Genomic DNA, 16,220 nt, shown 5'->3' with positions numbered 1-16,220 from the left:
GGGAGCGCAGGCCCTGCTGTGGGTTGCATGCAAGGAGGTTTGGCTGCACGGAGACTCCTATGGAGGTCATATTGGTGAGCACATAATTGGGCTGCACCCACCCGCTACTCCTGGTCTGAGGAGGGGCTGTTTTCTGGGAGGTCGTTCCCTGGTTCTGGGGAGGTTGGGGACCACTACCTCAATGAACAAAAGGGAAAACGGATAAAAAGAAAAGGCAAATCAAAGCTTCTTTTACAGGGTGGTGCGTTGGGACTTTAAGGATATTTGGCATGAAGGTAAATTGCATCTTGCCGATCTGGTTGCACCATCCAGACACTTCAATGAGCTCTGCATCACCTCTTTCGGTATAAAGGTTCCATGGTCTCCATACTAATGGGCTTGAAACTTTTCTAGACTTCTATAACTGAGATTAAAAGCGCTCCGTTCTCAAAAATCCAAGATGGAAATCATTCCGTCCCTTTAAGACTTACCGTAGGATTTGTAAAATGGCGCACAGATTTTCAGAAAGGCAGCCGGACAAATTCAGACTTGTAAAGTGTTTAATGATTGTTCAACAGTAATAAACACCGCGGCTACAAAACCTGACAATATCCTACATACTGCCAAAAAGACAGAACGCCAATTGTCCACAGCGGTCCCGTCCTGAGAACGGCCGGGGGCCCCATGCACACTGGCCAGCACACAACGAACAACTTACAATGTGGTGCGCCAATCGATGTGCCACCTTTACCGGCAATGCACCTTAATGCAGCAGACCAGTGTTAATGGGCCCCCCCGACCGGCCATGTTTTGGAAATCGGCAGGGCAGTGATAAAAGATCCCTGTCCGCGGAAAAGACGGGCGGCGGTGTGTCCGTCGCCGTACATTCAGTTTTATAATAAAATACTTGAAAACAAAAACCAGTTCTAAGTATCAAAAAAAGTAAAAGGAACTCTAAAACGAGGTGATGAGCCGGTTGGCTGCCGTTTTTTGTCTCCGGCAGAGGCTGGTAAGAATTCAGTTCTTTAAATAAAAAGCTGGTGGGTCAGTCGTTGGCTTCGGGGTCCGCCTGAGCCATGTAGGCGTCGAGCTCCGCATCCAGGTGGCCTTTCGTCTTGGACATGTAGGCGTCCAGCTGGTTGTCGAGCTGCTCGCGGGTCAGTGCGGGGCGAGGTGATCCCCTTCCTCTACCGCGGCCTCGCCCTCGGCTGAACCCTCCTCTGCCCCGAGCAATGACACCGCCTCGGCCTGAGGACAAAAAGATTCAATTACACTGAAGGTATAAATACACAGGTACGCAACCTAGAGGGTTTGGCATCATTTCTGGGCTTCCCTTTGGATTCCTACCGGGCTTCATTTATGGGGGATCCCTTGGATTTTTAAACCAGGCTTCATTTATGGGGATCCCCTGGATTCCTAAACCAGGCTTCATTTATGGGGGTCCCCTGGATTCCTAACCAGGCTTCATTTATGGGGTTCCCTTGGATTCCTAAGGCTTCATTTATGGGGGGGTCCCTTGGATTCCTAAGGCTTCATTTATGGGGGGGTCCCTTGGATTACTAAGGCTTCATTTATGGGGGGTCCCTTGGATTCCTAAGGCTTCATTTATGGGGGGGTCCCTTGGATTCCTAAGGCTTCATTTATGGGGGGGTCCCTTGGATTCTTAACCAGGCTTCATTTATGGGGGGGTCCCTTGGATTCTTAACCAGGCTTCATTTATGGGGGGGTCCCTTGGATTCTTAACCAGGCTTCATTCATGGGGGTCCCTTGGATTCCTAAGGCTTCATTCATGGGGGTCCCTTGGATTCCTAACCAGGCTTCATTCATGGGGGTCCCTTGGATTCCTAACCAGGCTTCATTCATGGGGGTCCCTTGGATTCCTAACCAGGCTTCATTCATGGGGGTCCCTTGGATTCCTAACCAGGCTTCATTCATGGGGGTCCCTTGGATTCCTAACCAGGCTTCATTCATGGGGGTCCCTTGGATTCCTAACCAGGCTTCATTCATGGGGGTCCCTTGGATTCCTAACCAGGCTTCATTTATGGGGGGTCCCTTGGATTCCTACCAGGCTTCATTTATGGGGGTCCCTTGGATTCCTACCAGGCTTCATTTATGGGGGTCCCTTGGATTCCTACCAGGCTTCATTTATGGGGGTCCCTTGGATTTTTAACCAGGCTTCATTTATGGGTATGAGTCTTAACACTCATGTCCGCTTCCGAAACTGGAGAAGCCCAAAAATTCAAAGCACAATGATTTGCTGCAGGTGACCATGGCTATAAAAATATGGAGTAGTAAAAGACTACAGGTACCCTTTATAGTGCCAAAACTGAACCATGCTACCCCCCCCCCCCCCTAGTGGTGTGATGAAGGCACGCAAATACCAACCTCTTCCTCCCACACCTCCACGGTTCAGGACTCCCCCTCTTAGTCCCCCTCTTCCAGCCATGCCCCGTCCTCGCAGCCCTCCTCTCCTCATTCCCATTCTTGGAGGACCGCCACGGCCTCTGAGGTTTTGACCTGCATGGGAAAAAAAAAAAAAATTACAAAAATTAGTGGTTAGCCATTGTGAAAAGCTCTCCCTTAGGGTTTATTATTGGCCAAATCCAACCGACCTCTCATGCTCATCGCTCCCCTTGGCATTCCTCTACCTCCCCGGCCGGCCCTCATCATGCCTCTCTGGGAGCCGCGCATTCCTATACCGCCTCCTCTCATCCCACCGACTCCTCGCTGAAGGTTCCCCACCGGTCTCCCCAACCGGGCCTGGATGTTACTCTTGCCGAGCCGCTGCTTCAAGCTCTGTCAGGACACGGAGGAAAGCATGAAATTAAAGGATGTCTGTATGTTTAAGAGGCGGAGACAACAAGCATCTGGCAGGATATATAATAAAAGTCAACACAAGGAAAAGGAAGAGTCTTTCCAGGCTACCCTTTGAAAATGGCCCCCGCAGAATAATACTTGAATAGGACTGGGCACTTCAGGCAAAGACCACTTTGTCAATGTGGTCTCCCAAAACAAAAAAAATCTAATTTTTCCTCAGTTTTCCACTGGAGACTTGGGAACGCTGAGTAGCACATCTCACAAGACGCCCATCCTGCACTATCCTACGTCTTCTTGGGCTACTCAACATTCTGGAAGAGCTGGGCAGATGGAGGATGACCTCACCTTCACATAGTTTGAGGACGGTGTAAATATCTGTGTGGCAGGACATATGGTAAATCCATGGACTTTGTTTAGATAAAAAAAAAAGCTCAGAGTGTCCAGAACTTCCCTTGAAAATTGTGCCTGCCATGCCGGGTCAGCCAATCCTCCCCCACAACAGACCATCTGACCAATGCCTCGGCACATAACTGGTGCTTGAGTCCAAAAGATGTCCAGGGAATGGAATTGCGCGATTGACAACTTTCTACAGTAAATTAGCAGAACACAGGAAGATTATGTGCCCCCCCAAGGCTAAGGCCACGTACCCCCCAATGGCTAAGGCCCAGACCCCCCCCCCCCAAGGCTAAGGCCACGTCCCCCCACCAGATCTCCCTCAAGGCTAAGGCCACGCCGCCCTCTCAAAGCCAAGGCCCCCTCACCAGACCCCCTCTCAAGGCTAAGGCCACGCCCCCCCACAAGACCCACCCCCTCAAGGCTAAGGCCACGTGCCCCCACCAAACCCCTCTCCCCCAAGTATAAGGTCATGTCTCCCCCCCCCCCCCCCACCAAATTTCCCCCTCAAGGCTAAGGCCACGGCCCCCCCATCAGACCCCCCCCAGGATAAGATCTCGCCCACCCCACCAGACTACCCTCCCCTCAAGGCTAAGAACTCTTCCATCCCACCAGACTCCCCTCTCATGGCTAAGGCCACGCGCCCCCACCAGACCCCCACCCTCAATGCTAAGGCCACGCCCCCCCACCAGACTGACACCCTCATGGCTAAGACATTTTCTGCCCCATCAGAACCCACCCCCTCAAGGCTAAGGCCACCCCCCCCCCCCAAGACCCTCCCCGCCCCAAGGCCACATCCCCCCACAAGACCTTCCCCGCCCCAAGGCCACGCCCCCACCAGACTCTCTCCTCAAGGCTAAGGCCACGGCCCCCCCATCAGACCCCCCCCAGGATAAGACCTCGCCCGCCCCACCAGACTACCCTCCCCTCAAGGCTAAGAACTCTTCCATTCCACCAGACTCCCCTCTCATGGCTAAGGCCACGCGCCCCCACCAGACCCCCACCCTCAAGGCTAAGGCCACGCCCCCCCACCAGACTGCCACCCTCATGGCTAAGACCTTGTCTGCCCCATCAGAACCCCCCCCCCTCAAGGCTAAGACCACCCCCCCCCCCCCAAGACCCTCCCCAAGGCCACGTCCCCCCACAAGACCCTCCCCGCCCCAAGGCCACGCCCCCACCAGACTCTCTCCTCAAGGCTAAGGCCACGTCCCCCCTCCAGACTCTCTCTCCTCAAGGCTATGGCCACGTTCCCCCCTCCAGACTCTCTCTCCTCAAGGCTATGGCCACGTCCCCCCACCAGAATCTCTCCTCAAGGCTATGGCCACGTCCCCCCACCAGAATCTCTCCTCAAGGCTATGGCCACGTCCCCCCACCAGAATCTCTCCTCAAGGCTATGGCCACGTCCCCCCACCACCATCTTCCCCCCCCCCCCAAAGGCTAAGGCCACATCCCCCCACCAGACCCCCCTTCCCAAGGCTGCAGCACAGTCCCCAACAACAGACCCAAAGCTGCAACCCAATCCCCAGGGCTGAAGCCCAGTCCCCCCCGACCCCTTCTCCAAGCTATAGGAATAGCCAGGAGGAGCTGGAAATACAACTAGAGCGCTGGGGGGCCAGAACCTGCGGCATTTACATCAGAGTTGCCTCGAAAGTATAACAGGAGCCATGTGTTAGCCCCTTCCTGCTGGCAGTAGCAAACATGAGGCAGCACAGAGGTGGTCCTTAAGTCGGCCATAGAGGACTCCCAATTTTGGCTGATACCCGCTGAAGTCAAATCTCCATGTAGGACTCCTAGTCTTCAATGCTAGATTTAGAGTTTATGTATAATAAATGCATGTCCAGCTGTGAGACAATCCTGACAGCGTCCAATCCTCTACAAGCATACAAGACCTAGGTCTCCTCTTTTGAAACTACAAACAAATCAGACAGGTTCTCTTTGCTGCCCAGCAGACCCTTAGGTTGGAGGACTTGAATGTGATGGCTGACGCTCGGCTCCCCCTTCGCCCCACCAACCCCAGATATAAACTGATACAGCCTCCAGTCCACCTTTACCTACCCCAGTTATAGACTAATGACAGCCTTCGGACCCGGCTCCCCCTCCCCCCCCCCCCCACTTACCCCAGATATAAACTGATGCAGCCTCCAGTCCCCAGACCTGGCTCGCCCTCCGCCCCACCTACCCCATATATAAACTGATGACGCAGCCTCCAGGCCTGGCTCTGCCCCACTTAACCCAGATATAAACTGACGAGACAGCCTCCAGTCCCCAGCTCCACCTCACTTACCCGATATTAACTGATAACACAGCCTCCAGTCCCAGCTCCCCCTCTGCCCCACCTACCCAGATATAAACTGACGAGACAGTCCCCAGACTCTGCTCTGCCTCACCTACCCAGATATAAACTGACGAGACAGTCCCCAGACCCGGCTCTGCCCCACCTACCCAGATATAAACTGACGAGACAGTGCCCAGACCCGGCTCTGCCTCACCTACCCAGATATAAACTGATGACGCAGCCTTCAGATCTTCCCAACTACTGGGTTATACTGCCCCCTACAGGAGTAGGACACTAGGCAGGAAAAAAAAAAAGAGTCTGCCTACACCTATGGACAGTCCCAAGGGTATACTCCCTCTCAGCTATAGGTACTACGTTTTGTTTTGTTACGAGCAGTGTCAGAAGAAATACAACTCCACAGAGGGGTGGGTTCTGTGTCCATCGATCAGAGAATCCCATTTTCTCTTTCGTTCATTGACAGCTCCTGATCTTAACCATTGGGACGTCCCATTGAATACACACTGGACTAAGATGATCCGTCCAATGTTCCAGTCTGATCGCTCGGAGTTCCAAGACATTGATCAGTCTGGACTCTTCTAGTTTGCAGATCCCCGAGCAGAACGCCTCCCCAACTGACAGGCTTGCATCCGTGGTGACCACTGCCCAACAAAAGGGGGGGGGGGGGGGGAGATTTGCCCAGCCGAAGCGCCAAAAGAATGAAGCCACCATATCAGAGTCTTTCGTTCCCCCGGCTCAGCCAGGTCCAGTTGTCCAGAGACTGCGGAGTCTTGTCCCATTTAGCCAGAATCTCCCTGCAGGGACCTCGTACGAACTGTGCCAACGGAACAGCCTTGAAGGAAGACACCATCCGGCCCAGCACCCACATGCAAGTACGGAGGGATGACCATCTGCTGGACAGCAGGAGAGGAATTGCAGCCTGTAGTTGCTGGAGTTTGTCCAGAGGAAGGAGCACTCTGGCTAAGGCCGAGTCCAGGGTCAGACCCAGATATTCCAGCTTGTGGCCGGAACCAGAGAAGACTTCTGAAAATTCAGAATTCAGCCAAACTCCAAGTTCATATGGAGATTTCCAGGTTTTCCACCAGAGCAGTAGGGAGACTCTGCTCGCAGAAGGAGGAAGGGCGTCCCAATTAGCCCAGCACCGTGATCCCCCATTGGCATAACAATGCTGGCACTGGGACCAACATGTTCGTGAAGACCCAAGGAGGTCTTGCACCGCCCTAAAAAGAGCCTGTAAGTGTACCGAGGACAGTCGCACGTCGGAAGGAAGAATCTTACCAGAGGGTAAAAACGAAACTCGATTGTATAGCCAGACCGAATTACCCAATGGACCCACCTGTTCTTGTACCAGGGAAGTTCACAAGTCCGGGAACCAGCAAAGACGCCCCCCCCCCCCCCTAGATACAGGTGAGGGCACACCTTCCTGCTGAAGGGGCCTTGTCCCCGGGTCTGGAGAAGCCCGCACTTGACATGCCAGACCAAGATCGCTTGGATCCTCCAGGAGGCCCCGAAAGGCTACAATCCCTTGTAAGTCGACCCTGAGGGACAATGAACCAAGGAGGGCCCACGACTATGACAAGGGTCCTTGCCCTTAGTAGCCTGGGAAAGAAAGGAACTCCTTTGCCGCTCTGTAAAGCTTGTGAGTGCCAAAAGGAACCTATGCCTCTGTTGCAGCCACGTCCTCCAAGTCTCAAGCACAGATACCATCAGTGCGTTTACCAGCGCCTTTGTAGAAGCAGAGGAATCATCCTCACTATCTGAGGATTCAGGGCTTGTGATCGCATACTTCGAAAGGGTGACCCCAAGTCCGCGGCGGCCAAGTCAGATTCCAGATTTTAAGACAGACGAGGCAGAGGAAGAAGAGGGGCGCTTCATGCCAGCCCATCATCCAAAAGCCATCTCCAGCGGGGGCACAACAGACTCCAGAACCGCCATCACTGAATCGATTGATGGGGCACAGAGGGCCCCCCAGTCCCGATCAGGTGAGGAGATGTGACCCAAAGACTACATGAGTCACCAGGGGGACCCCACAAAAAAAGTGTAAAACACCGCAAAGGGACAAGCCCCACCTCTCCTGGCAGCACCATCCAGTTGCCAGTCACAGAGCACCAATCGATTCTCAGCAAAGGGAGAGGACCCCCACAGACTCCCCCCCCCCCCCCCCCTGCAGCCAACAGGAGAATCTGCACTGCACGAGTGGCGGTCAAGAAATGAAAGGATTCAGGAGTCAACATCAGGTGATGAGGGGCTCCCACGGCCGAAATCACCACCACTGTCATGGGCGCCGCTATTGTCAATGGCAAACCACAACAAAATGGCCACTGGACTACACAAACATGGCCGCCGTGCATTGAGCACACAGGCTACAAGAAAGTGGCGACCCCATGCGTCACCAGGAGGGATCCCAGGCCTCAAGGACAGGGGGCCCTGGCAGGAGTCCCCACCAGGTACAACCCCCTTGCACAGACCACCTACACAGTCCCAGCATTAAGTGGGGGGGGGGGGGGGGGGGCAAGATAGGGGGGTGCCTGATGGGAACCCAGGGGTCCGACTGTCCCAAGGAGAGGCCCACATCCACCCCAAAACCCTCGAGGGGGGAGAGAATGGACAGCTACTCACCATACCAGGAGGGTACCGCTACAGACAGAACCCCTCGCCATCAAAATGTGGGGCTGTCAGGCAGGAGGAACGCTACGACACGGGCCGAGACCCGGTCTTATGCGACCTCACGAGGTGTTTAACTCCAGTCCCCGTCCAGTGGACCTATGTTGCAGCCAACCTATCGCGGAGCTGAGGTCTGCATGCGCTGGCCAGACTGGGGTGACAACTGGATCTAGATTATCAATCCCGTCGCCCAGTAGCGCCGCCTCAGTGAAGAAAAAAAATATTGCAAAAACTTTATAACAAACTTTGAAAGTTTCTCTTTTCACATTTTTTTGTCTTTTTTGCTAAATAATCTCCAGTGGTGATGAATAAATACCAGAAGAAAGCCATTTAACTGAAATGATAAAAATGTCATCTGGGTACAGTGTAGTATGACCGCGCAATTGTCATTCAAAGTGTGACAGCGCTGAAAAATGACCTGGGCAGGAAGGGGTCCTTCTTTGGCCCTCTATACCATGGAGCAACGCTCTGCCTCTACACCATGGAGCAACGCTCTGCCTCTACACCATGGAGCAACGCTCTGCAGACTTCTATGCACATTTTTCACAAGATTCATTTACTACTTTTTTTGCAAAAAAATACGGGGTGTCCCTTTAATGTACTGTGGGGGGAGGGGACATTAGAGTGTAAGCTCCTCTGGTACAGAGACTGATGTGACTGTGGGGGGAGGGGACATTAGAGTGTAAGCTCCTCTGGTACAGAGACTGATGTGACTGTGGGGGAGGGGACATTAGAGTGTAAGCTCCTCTGGTACAGAGACTGATGTGACTGTGGGGGAGGGGACATTAGAGTGTAAGCTCTTCTGGTACAGAGACTGATGTGACTGGAGGGGACATTAGAGTGTAAGCTCCTCTGGTACAGAGACCGATGTAACTGTGGGGGAGGGGACATTAGAGTGTAAGCTCCTCTGGTACAGAGACTAATGTGACTGTGGGGGAGGGGATATTGGAGTGTAAGCTCCTCTGGTACAGAGACTGATGTGACTGTGGGGGAGGGGACATTGGAGTGTAAGCTCCTCTGGTACAGAGACTGATGTGACTGTGGGGGGGAGGGGACATTAGAGTGTAAGCTCCTCTGGTACAGAGACTGATGTGACTGTGGGGGGAGGGGATATTGGAGTGTAAGCTCCTCTGGTACAGAGACTGATGTGACTGGCTTAGTGTTGGAGTCTATGGCAGGGAAGAGTCAGGATTGTCCGTTCACCAAATGCCCCCCATATGTGAAGTATCACACCTGAGTGGAGTAGTACCCCATGTAGACTGACCCCCCACCCCTCCTCCTCCTCACCTGTTTCAGCTTCAGAGCGGCTTGCACCGAAGGCCTGCTCTCCATCTGCTGGGCTAGTCTTCTGTTCCTGGCGCTGGCCAGGTGCTGCTGTTGCATGGTGGCGCGGATGTTGATCGGCATCATCTGTTTGTTCTTCAGCATGTTAGTAAAGCTTCAAGGTCGAACAAAATGGGGGGAGGTGTTTAGATCAAAGATTTCAACAGACACTATGCCGTAACCTCAAGGCCCCCCCACACTGGAGATGGCCATGATCCATTAATAGGCGGCACTCAGGCCGGTGTAAGATCTAGCCATTGAAATTTCCACATAATGCAAAGCAAATAACGAGACCTAGAAGATAGGCTGGGCAGCACAGGGAAGCAAAGGAGTCTGGGAAATAGCAGGAGATGAAAGGGGAAGAGGGGTGGAGGAGAGACAGAGGATGACAAAACGTGAGGAGAGATGAGGAGCACAGGAGAGCACAGGGTGGGTTAGATAAAGTACGAGACGAAGGTGGTCATCGCCCGACACTCCATTATACGGGAAACCTCTCATAGTGTAAGATAGTGGCCAAGTATCCCTTTCACATGGCTCAGTCACCTTCATGCTGCACACAACTGGTGGGCCTAGCTCATCGCTGGAGCCCCCAGCCTGGCCTACACAAGGCAGGATTGGGGGCCACATCCTGGAAAAGGGTCCAATCCTAGGCAGATCTACAGGACAGGAGATCTACAGAGGGTCACCTAGGGGACTGCAGACTCTAGGCCACACTGGGTCAATGGGACCTCAGGACTCTTGGCCTGGTCTGGGGTTCCCTTGACTCTTCACCATACAGGAGTTGATGGTGGGCGTCCAGACTCCTCGTCTTATAGGTTTGATGGGTTTAATTGAACCCAATTACCTCCATAGCACATATGATGGCACCACTTGACCAACAAAATGGAGAGACTGCAATGCACACGGCCAAGGTGACTCCTGGGCCCCATAGGGTCTAAGGGTTAGGAGTCCACAGACTCTTGGCCATATAGGTGCGATAGTCATGGCCTTATAGGGCTGAAGATCAGGGGCCCACAGACTCTAGGCCATATAAGGTTGAGGGTCAAGTCACTTGGCCTTATAGGGTTGATGGTCTGGGGTCCACAGACTCTCAGCCACATAGGGTTGATGGTCATGGGCCCAGATTCTCAGCCTCATGGGATTGATGGTCTGGGGTTTCCCTGACTCTCAGACTTACAGGGCTGAACATCAGGGACCAACAGACTTTGCCCTATAGGGTCGACGGTCCAGACTCATGGCTTTATAGGGCTTCATGACCAGGGGTCCACAGACTCTTTGCCATACATGGTTGGCCAGGGGTCCACAGACTCTAGGCCATACAGGGTTGATGGTCAAGGGTTCTCAGACTTGGCCTTATAGGTGCGATAGTCATGGGTTACCTTGAGTCTTGGCCTTATAGGGCTGAATATCAGGGGCCTCACAGACTCTAGGCCATATAAGGTTGAGGGTCAAGTCAATTGTCCTTATAGGGTTGATGGTCTAGGGTCCACAGACTCTCAGCCTCATGGGATTGATGGTCTGGGGTCCACAGACTCTCGGCCATACAAGGTTGATGGTCATGGGCCCAGATTCTCAGCCTCATGGGATTGATGGTCTGGGGTTCCCTTGACTCTCAGCCTTACAGGGCTGAACATCAGGGACCAACAGACTTTGCCCTATAGGGTCGATGGTCCAGACTCATGGCTTTATAAGGGTTCATGGCCAGGGGTCCAGACTCTTTGCCATACATGGTTGGTCAGGGGTCCACAGACTGTTGGCCATATAGGTGCGATAGTCATGGGTTCCCTTGAGTCTTGGCCTTATAGGGCTGAAGATCAGGGGCCTCACAGACTCTAGGCCATATAAGGTTGAGGGTCAAGTCAATTGGCCTTATAGGGTTGATGGGCTGGAGTCCACAGACTCTGGGCCATACAGGTTAGATGGTCATGGGCCCAGACTCTCAGCCTTATGGTGATTGATGGTCTGGGGTTCCCTTGACTCTCAGCCTTATAGGGCTGAAGATCAGGGGCCCACAGACTCTTGGCTCTATAGTGTCCATTTTCAGGGGTCCACAGACTCCTTGCCACACAGATCTGATGGTCAGGGGTCCTCCGGACTCTGCCATATAGGTGTGATGGTCAGGGGTTCCCTTGAGTCTTGGCCATATAGGGCTGAAGATCAGGGGCCAACAGACTCTTGGCCTTATAGGGTTGATGCTCAGTGGTCTACAGACCCATGGCTTTATAAAGTTCATGGCCAGAGGTTCACAGACTCATGGCCATACAGGGTTGATGGTCAAGAGTCCAGACTCTTCGTTTTATGAAATTGATTAGGGTCCACACTCTTGGCCATATAGGGTTAAAGGTCAAGGGTCCAGTCACTTGGTCTTATAGGGTTGATGGTCTGGGGTCTACAGACTCGGGGCTTTATAGGGTTCATGGCCAGGAGTCTTGGTCATACAGGTTTGATGGTCATGGGTCCAGACTCTCAGCCTTACAGGGTTCATGGCCATATAGGGTTGAAGGTCAGGGGTCCACAGACTCTTGGCTATACAGGTTTGATGGTCATGAGTCCAGACTCTTGGCCTTATAGGGTTCATGGCCAGGAGTCTTGGCCATACAGGTTTGATGGTTATGGGTCTAGACACTCAGCCTTATAGGATTGATGGTCTGGGGGTTCCCTTGACTCTCAGCCTTATAGGGCTGAAGGTCAGGGGTCCAGACTCTTGGCCTTATAGGGTTGATGGTATGGGGTCTACAGGCTCGGTCTTTATAGGGTTCATGGCCAGGAGTCTTGGTCATAGAGTTAAGGTCATGGGTCCAGACTCTTGGCCATACAGGTTTGATGGTCAGGGGTCCAGACTCTTGGCCATACAGGTTTGATGGTCAGGGGTCCAGACTCTTGGCCATACAGGTTTGATGGTCAGGGGTCCAGACTCTTGGCCTTATAAGGTTTATGATCTGGGGTTCCCTTGACTCTTGGCCTTATAGGGTTTATGATCTGGGGTTCCCTAGGTGTGATGGTCAGGGGTCCACAACCGCAGAGGAAAACTAAACTATACTGGACAGAGGCTCATCGGCCTGGTTACCTCCATACCACACATGACGATCACTTGACCAATGAAATGGAGACACCGCAATGCAGGATGGGAAGGCAGCAGGGAGAGGCCATTGAGGTGAGAGGGAAGCAGTAGAGGGAGGAGCAAGGCTTGAGGGGGGAGGAGCAGGCTTGAGGGGGGGAGGAGCAGACAAAGCAACACAATTGCCTCTTACAAGACCCCAGAGTGTGGTCAGAGGGTCTTGGGGCAGGGAGGGTGACCCGCCATCATGCCTCTTACAGTACCGGCCACACTGGGAGTGCGCCGGCCTCGGACACGCCAGCGGGTTATCAGGCAGCACAGGTAACATGCTACCAGGCTGCAGCCAGAACCATATACAACACGGAGTATATAGAGGGGGGGCGGGAGGCTGGCTATTGGCCCCTCCACTGTGTGATGACCCAACGCTACACATTACTCCTCACACACAGTGTACCACCGCTGCCACGTCTGGGCACCCCGCTCTCATGTAGGGAGGAGCCGGGGTAGGCGGGGCTCTGATTGGGTACTTTGTATACATTTGGAATGTTATACAGTGCAGATGGTGTTGGGGCTTCCTCACCGCTCGTTCAGGGACAGCTTGGTGGTGCTCTTTAGTACAACTTTAGATGCTGCCGGAGTGGCCATCTCTCCTCCTGGATCTCCTGCAAGACACAACCGGACAACACTTACTACAGACACCTACCTACAGACACCTACCTACCCCTCCACCTACAGACACCTACCTACCCCACCTACTGCCTACAGACACCTACCTACCCCACCTACTGCCTACAGACACCTACCTACCCCACCCCTCCACCTACAGACACAACGGGACAACACTTACTATAGATACCTACCTACAGATACCTACCTACTGCACCGACACCTACAGATACCTACCTACCCCACCACCTACAGATACCTACCTACCCCACCACCCCACCACCTACAGATACCTACCTACCGCCTACAGACACCTACCTACCCCACCACCTACAGACACAACCGGACAACACTTACTATAGATACCTACCTACAGATACCTACCTACCCCACCTACTTACCCCACCCCTCCACCTACAGACACAACGGGACAACACTTACTACGGACACCTACCTACAGATACCTACCTACTGCACCAACACCTACAGATACCTACCTACCCCTCCACCTACAGACACCTACCTACTACACAGACACCTACCTACCCCTCCACCTACAGACACAACCGGACAACACTTACTACAGACACCTACCTACCCAACCACCCCACCGCCTACAGACACCTACTACACAGACACCTACCTACAGACACAACCGGACAACACATACTACAGACACCTACCTACAGATACCTACCTACCCCTCCACCTACAGACACCTACCTACCCAACCACCCCACCGCCTACAGACAATGGGAAACCACTTACTATAGATACCTACCTACTGCACCGACACCTACCCCCCACAGACACCTACCCCCCTCCACCACCTACAGACACCTACCCCCCTCCACCACCTACAGACCCCTACCTATCCCCCCCCACCACCTACAGACCCCTACCTACCCCCCCCCCCACCACCACCTACAGACCCCTACCTACCCCCCCCCACCACCTACAGACACCTACCCCCCTCACCACCTACAGACACCTACCTACCCCCCCACCACCTACAGACACAACGGGACACCACTTACTTACTACAGACACCTACCTACTGCACAGACACCAACCCCCCCCACCGCCTACAGACACCAACCCCCCCCACCGCCTACAGACACCTACCTACCCCACCGCCTACAGACACCTACCTACCCCACCGCCTACAGACACCTACCTACCCCACCGCCTACAGACACCTACCTACCCCACCGCCTACAGACACCAACCCCCCCCACCGCCTACAGACACCTACCTACCCCACCGCCTACAGACACCTACCTACCCCACCGCCTACAGACACCTACCTACCCCACCGCCTACAGACACCTACCTACCCCACCGCCTACAGACACCTACCTACCCCACCGCCTACAGACAACGGGACACCACTTACTACGGACACCTACCTACCCCACCGCCTACAGACACAATGGGACACCACTTACTACAGATACCTACCTACTGCACAGACACCTACCCCTCCACCTACAGACAACAAGACACCACTTACTACAGATACCTACCTACTGTCTACAGACACCTACCCACCCCACCGCCTACAGACACCTACCCAACCACCCCTCCACCGCCTACAGACACCTAACCCCGACATATGTACCTCCACTGCCCCCTGTACAGACATCTACCCACCCGCAGTCCCCTACATGAATACCCCCAATCTAATGTACCCCCTTCCCATACATATTTATCCTATCAGCCTCCTATACACCCCCTTCCTTTTATGTACCCCCCTCCCCCAACCATTCCAATGTACCCCTCCCCACTGTAACCCTTTAATATACACCCTCCTACATACCCCGCTACCCCCTCTAATGTGCCCCTCCTACATACCCCACTACACCCTATAATGTGCCCCTTCTACATACCCCGCTACCCCCTCTGTGCCCCTCCACCCCCTCTAATGTGCCCCTCCTACATACCCCGCTACCCCCTCTAATGTACCCCTCCCTCCTACAGACCCTGCTACCCCCTCTAATGTACCCCTCCTACATACCCCCTCCCCCATACCCCGCTACCCCCTCTAAATGTACCCCTCCCCTCCTACATACCCCCTCTAATGTACCCCTCCTACATACCCCCTCTAATGTACCCCTCCTACAGAGCCCGCTACCCCCTCTAATGTACCCCTCCTACATACCGCTACCCCCTCTAATGTATACCCCCCTCCTACATACCCCCTCTTATGTACCCCTCCCACAAACCCCGCTACCGCCTCTAATGTATACCCCCCCTCCTACATACCCCCTCTTTCTACCACCCCACCCCCTTCTACATACCCTCTCCCTCTCTAATGCACCCCTCCTCCAAAAAAAAAAATCCCCATCACGCATTTCCCACAACACCCCCCTGTGTACCCCTCATGGTCTCTTTACCTCTTTTCCCCCATTCCATCCTCCTCACTCACTGGGCGCCCTGTATTCGGGTGTTCTGGGCGTAGTATCGGGCGGAGGCCCTGTATTCGGGTGTAGATTCGGGCGGAGGCTCTGAGGTCGGGTGTAAATTCGGGCAGAAAGCCGCTCACACCTCAAACTACAAAATGGAGTCAGTAGCTGAGCTCTTCTCTGTGAGATGGACGCGTCTTCCCCGCACGTAAAGCCCTTACGTCATCACGCACAGCAATTGCCAACGTCACCGCCGCTCTTATCCTCCGCCCAATCCCCGCGCTCCGGGGGAGGGCGGTCACCATGGAGACAGCGGCGTCATCTTGTGGCTGGAACTCTGCTCCTCAGATACCAGGCGCCATCTTGTGGCTGGCAGCTTTTCTTTGCGCGGGAGAGCAGTGAGGCGTTAATGGGGACGCCATCTTGTGGTTGGCAGCTGTTCTTTCTTAGGGAGAGCTGTGAGGAATTACTGGAGAAGCCATCTTGTGGTTGGCAGCCACACCCAGGAATAGAGTCAGAGCACCTGGGCGGCCATTTTGTTATAGGAAGTTGGATTGGTAGCCATCTTTGTATGACATAAAATGGCTCAGTCAGGATGAGGTGTGTTCTCTGAGGAGAAAAT

General features: G+C 53.9%; 1 protein-coding gene across 1 annotated transcript; it reads right to left on the bottom strand.

Annotated features, from left to right (window-relative positions):
- Nucleotides 1-789: 789 nt before the first annotated feature.
- Nucleotides 790-15,706, bottom strand: CHTOP (chromatin target of PRMT1). Its single transcript, XM_082275400.1, has 6 exons — nt 15,590-15,706; nt 13,108-13,189; nt 9,434-9,584; nt 2,592-2,775; nt 2,365-2,496; nt 790-1,227 (listed from the first exon to the last, which is right to left on the bottom strand). Exons 1-6 carry the CDS (start codon nt 15,606-15,608, stop codon nt 1,025-1,027), a joined length of 771 nt encoding a protein of 256 aa, XP_082131526.1. The 5' UTR covers nt 15,609-15,706; the 3' UTR covers nt 790-1,024.
- Nucleotides 15,707-16,220: the final 514 nt, after the last annotated feature.

Source organism: Pelophylax lessonae (assembly GCF_965119305.1).
Source record: "Pelophylax lessonae genome assembly, chromosome: 13".
In the NCBI taxonomy this organism is placed as follows: Eukaryota; Metazoa; Chordata; class Amphibia; order Anura; family Ranidae; genus Pelophylax; species Pelophylax lessonae.
This window is presented reverse-complemented; position numbering and strand designations above follow the sequence as displayed.

What these genes read in the sequence shown, in the direction of transcription:
- CHTOP (XM_082275400.1), bottom strand. An exon ending in GGGAGCGATGAGCATGAGAG is followed by an intron (nt 2,497 to 2,591) that starts GTCGGTTGGATT and finishes TTTCCCATGCAG; the next exon opens with GTCAAAACCTCAGAGGCCGT. An exon ending in TGGAGGTGTGGGAGGAAGAG is followed by an intron (nt 1,228 to 2,364) that starts GTTGGTATTTGC and finishes TTTTGTCCTCAG; the next exon opens with GCCGAGGCGGTGTCATTGCT.